The following is a 5,000-nucleotide window of genomic DNA, read 5'->3' on the forward strand; positions in this document are numbered from 1 at the left end:
ACACATGCACACACGCGCACACCCACACACACACACACACACACACACACACACAAACTGTATTGTATTATCGTATTCCTTTGATTTACTCTGTCCTCTGTGTAGTGTGTGAGCTGAAGATACAGGCTATTGAACTAATTACACGGAGCCGAGCTCTGAGGCCCGTGCAGCGTGGAGGCCAGTCCCCCACAAGGGGCCTCCCCACCACTTTTAGCATTTCAATTTTGTCACAGTTTCCAAGTTTTCACATGTTGAGCTTTTCCGTTTTGTGCATGTGTGCGCCATTTTTTGTTATCGTTGCTAAATGCACTCATTTCTGCAGAGGATCAGCGCTGTAGCTTATACTCCCTCACTGGTGTGAGACCCTCGTCCTCGTCACTGCCCTTTATTGCGTAGCTGCCGTCAGTATTCTCTGCTCCTCTTGGTGCAGTGTTAAGCCCGCCCCCCTTTTTTAAATCGCCATTTCACTTAGCCAAAATTACTTGTCTACTTGAGTCTTTTTTTTCCGACAATACCTTCATGCTTTCAGTCTGTAATTTCTCTTTTATTATTATTACTATTGTCATATTAATATTATTATTATTATTATTATTATTATTATTATTATATTATTACAAATTGTATGTGGAGGAACTGTTTGTGTACAATATTATAGCTACTACTATAGGTCTGTTACAGCCGAGTTACAGGACATGTGGACAACCACCAGCTGAATTACCTCTCATTACACATACACACATGCACACACACAATCACACACCCCATTCCTCCCCCAGTTTCTCTTTCAATCAAACACACACATTCACCCCCCCCCCCCCCCCCACACACACACACACACACACACACACACACACACACACACACACACACACACACACACACACACACACACACACGCGCGCAAAGAGGACTTGTGTGCGTGCGTTTGTGTGTGTGTGTGTTTGTGTGTACTGTACAGTGTTCTCAATGTGAACTGGTTTCTCAGTGTGCAGTAGTTGGTGTGTAGTGAAGCTTTGTGCACCATGGGGTATTAAGGCCCTCCCCCTGGTGGTGACATTATCTTACTCTGTGCCAAAATGTAGTGCAACAGGCAGGCCCGCCCTGCCTGCTCCGATTCCAAGACAAAAATAAAGAAAAATGTTAATAAAAACAGTGAGCTGTCACACCAGCGACCCTGTTTGTTGGTGTCTTCCTCTTTCTGGTGTTGGTGTGTTGGCTTTGGTGTGCGGCCCGATGTGGCAGTCAGAATATGATAAGACTCTGATGTTGACACCTATTGTAGTGTTGGCTGCGAGAGGGACAGTAGTGTGTGTGTGTATGTGTGTGATAGAGTGATGGGACCTTCCGCCTCAAGTTGACCTATCAATTTCCTAATTGTAATATAGCCGTGGGTGTATGGGGGGGGGTGGGGGTGTGGGGAGGAGTGCAGGAGTGAAGCACATTCACACATTTGGAGGCTCGTGGTGAGGCCATCTGCACTTCCGCCGCCTGGATGCTCAGTTTGCACTACTGGGACCCCTCGTGTTGCGACATTCACATCCCCTTCACAGCTCCTCGGTGATTTGGCGAGACGCAGAGATTGATGTGACGAGCTGTGACCAGGCTGCTAATTGCAACACAGCAGAAGCTTCCACTGTGAATACCCGCCAGCAAAACAACCTTTATCACAACCAACGGCAGTATAACTTTTTTGGTTGTTTTTTTTGTAGTTTTTTTTTTTAAGATAATATGAAAGCTGACAGAGAAAAGAGAAGGTAAGAACCACATGTCCTAATTGGAAGCCGACATTTAATTTTTATAGGCCTACATGCGTTATTTCGTTAATTGTTATTATTAGATTAATTCTATAATATTTAGGATTTGAGTTGAGGCTCAGATTGATTTAATAATTGACTATTCTGTGTGCAGTGGGGAGACAGAACAAGGTCAGGTAATAAGTGGATTTGAAGTTAAAGTTGCGATTTCACTTGACACAATTAGTTAAATTGTTAGTAGGTACATTATTTATTACCTTAAAACACGGCCCGTTGTTCGTAATACTATTAATGATTAGAAACATGTAGCCTATAGGCCTACAGAAATTTATAATTATGACATAATAATTAAACAATTATATTTCAAACCGGTATCATTATGTTTGTAAAGTAAACTACTCTTTATTTTTTATGAAGAACATTTATAATAAACAATAATTGTGTCATTGTTAGATCGTTCCAATTTTCGAGTAGGCCTACACGAGGGACAAGTTTTATTTGTGTACGGTCCTCCTTCCTCCAGGGCGATCAGCCGCGATGCAGCGCGGAGCAGACGGAAGAAAGAGGCTGACGTGTTCACAGACCTATCGCACCTCCTGCCGCTGTCGCCCGACTTGGTGGCTCACCTGGACAAGCCCTCGGTCCTGCGTCTGACAATCAGCTACATGCACACCAGCACGTTGCTCACAGGTAGGCTGCATCAGGAAAGAAACAGGAAGAATACAACGATTCTACATAGGCTAATAAAGCGAAATGGATTCCAATGTTTCCACTACTGCGTCTCAGAGGAATGAAGCCCATGCCTTGTATTGTATTTGTATTATATTTGTATTGAGCCATCATAAAGGCGGTCAACAACAATAGGCCTACCCCCTTGACCATATATGTGCCAGTGCACCTCTAGTTTTAGTGGGAACACGCGCTTCAAATAGTCATGAAGTTCAAAACATATCTTTTAAAAACGAAATAAACCCCATAAAAAATAACCTTATTCTACCTTTGGCTTTTTAACGTGCTATATATAATATAACAATTATAAAATTTCAATTATTTAAATTATTTATCTTATGTTGACTTCTGTTAGGATTTGTGGTCCATGTGTGTGAGTGTGTGTGTGTGTGTGTGTGTGTGTGTGTGTGTGTGTGTGTGTGTGTGTGTGTGTGTGTGTGTGTGTGTGTGTGTGTGTGTGTGTGTGTGTGTGTGTGTGTGAGTGTGTGTCTGGTGTGTGTGTGTGTGTGTGTGTGTCTGGTGTGTGTGGGTGTGTGTGTGTGTGTCTGGTGTGTGTCGTATGTGTGTGTGTCGTATGTGTGTGTGTGTGTGTGTGTGTGTGTGTGTGTGTGTGTGTGTCTGGTGTGCGCGCGTGCCTGTGTCCTTGTGTTAACGCATAAGATATCAGTGTTATGAGCTGAACGTAGCTTTTGGAGCCCCTTCTACACTGACTCCCAGGGGACAGCAGGATCTATATCCAATAGATTTACATTTCAACATCCCCTACCTTTAACCGACTCCATCGCCGTACTGATCCCTGGTTCAGACTATACTGCCGGTAGCTGTACGTCTTGGAGGGACCCGGGGAGTTACCGATGCGCGTGGTCTGTGGGGGAGGAGGAGGAGGGTCTGAAGAAGAGCAGAGAGGCCAAGCTGAGGAGCTGGGGGCTGACCGAGGGGGAGGCTGAGCTTTACCTGGGGGTCTCCGAGGGCTTTCTGCTGGTGGTCTCCACCAAGGGAGACATGGTGTTTCTGTCTGATAATGTCTCCAAGCACCTTGGCCTGACTCAGGTGCACTGCACTGCACACACACACGCACACGTGCACGCACGCACGCACACACGCACGCACGCGCGCACGCGCACACACACACACACACACACACACACACACACACACACACACACACACACACACACACACACACACACACACACACACGCTTGCAGCTATGGATGCACACACAAACACATTAGAAAGCGCACACACACCATTTACATTTCTAGTTTTTTTCTATCAGGTCGGGTGGATCTCACTGTACGATGTATATGTTCACAGGTCAACCGTGACATAGAAACACCCCCATACATTCAGCAACACTTCCTGCCATGGTTTCGCTGAGGGTTGAGGTTTTCTGTGTATAATGTTTTTTTGGGCACACAGGTGGATCTGATTGGACACAGCTTGTATGACTTTTCCCATCCTTGTGACCACAAAGAAATTGGAAATAACCTCCGCACATCAGGTGTGTGGGTGTGTCAGTATGTGTGTGTGTGTGTGTTAGATAACAATGTATAAGTGTTAGTTTCATAAACACACCAAACAGTTTCAGTTAATAATTATCCTCTTCTTGGAAAGCCATCAGTTAACGGAAATGTTGCGTTCACTCCTAGATTTCACAATTTTGTTAGATTCCGTTATTTTGTTAGTTTTAATAGATTATAATAAACTTGGTGTGTGGGCTATTGTGGATGTGTGCTATTTGCAATACCTATCATTAAATTAACAATCACACATTCAACAAAGAATATTGATGTCCGAAGGAAGGAATGACACATTTCTTTCTGTGTTCCTCTGCTTGCCGTTAAGCTTTTAACTCTGCGTATGTTTCAGGGGACTGCTGTTGGGCTGTCGAGAGAGACTTTGTCATGAGGATGAAGAGCACTTTGACACACAGGGGGAGGACCACCAACATCAAGTCTGCATCTTGGAAGGTTAGTTAAAAGGGGGTTATTTATTTATTTAGTTAAAATGATTAGAATATATGATAAGCTCATAGTTGTATTTATTTTTCAGCAATTTGTGTTCACTATATTATTACTATTTTCTACGTTTGTGTTTTGGAAACTTGTATTTTGTTACTGGCTGCAATAGACATGGAATGTTTTGGGTTGTTGCCCCCCCTGTGGAAGTTGGTTTTTAGAGAGCCCATAATTTGGGTAATGAGTGACACCTGTGTTTTTGCTACGGCGGTGCCTCGGTGAAAAGGGTCAATTGCCTAATAGAATAGAGTAGTAGTTAGTCAGTAACAGCAGGAGCTAGCAATTACAATTACTACCAAATAATAAATGCATCCCCGCATAGTAATCTATTGGTTAGTTGTACACTGGTGAGAGTTCTTTGCTTATATATTTTACAAATTGGCTTATGATTGTCCTTTTAAAAAACAAAATAAAACTGAATTTACGAAAATGCGTTTTGAAGCTGAAATCCATAACTTGTGCATTGACAGAGTTCCTCCTAAAAGTGATGCTGTGA

At 43.4% G+C, this 5,000-nt stretch overlaps 1 protein-coding gene across 1 annotated transcript in view; it reads left to right on the forward strand.

Moving 5' to 3' along the window:
• The first annotated feature begins 1,728 nt into the window (after window positions 1-1,728).
• Window positions 1,729-5,000, forward strand: part of epas1a (endothelial PAS domain protein 1a) — a 6,998-nt gene continuing 3,726 nt past the window's right edge. The window contains exons 1-5 of the mRNA XM_030340947.1: window positions 1,729-1,754; window positions 2,278-2,444; window positions 3,289-3,533; window positions 3,906-3,987; window positions 4,356-4,456. Of these exons, the coding sequence (XP_030196807.1) occupies window positions 1,729-1,754; window positions 2,278-2,444; window positions 3,289-3,533; window positions 3,906-3,987; window positions 4,356-4,456 (621 nt within the window). The remainder of the gene's footprint in view (window positions 1,755-2,277; window positions 2,445-3,288; window positions 3,534-3,905; window positions 3,988-4,355; window positions 4,457-5,000) is intronic.

Source organism: Gadus morhua, chromosome 18 (assembly GCF_902167405.1).
Source record: "Gadus morhua chromosome 18, gadMor3.0, whole genome shotgun sequence".
NCBI lineage: Eukaryota > Metazoa > Chordata > Actinopteri > Gadiformes > Gadidae > Gadus > Gadus morhua.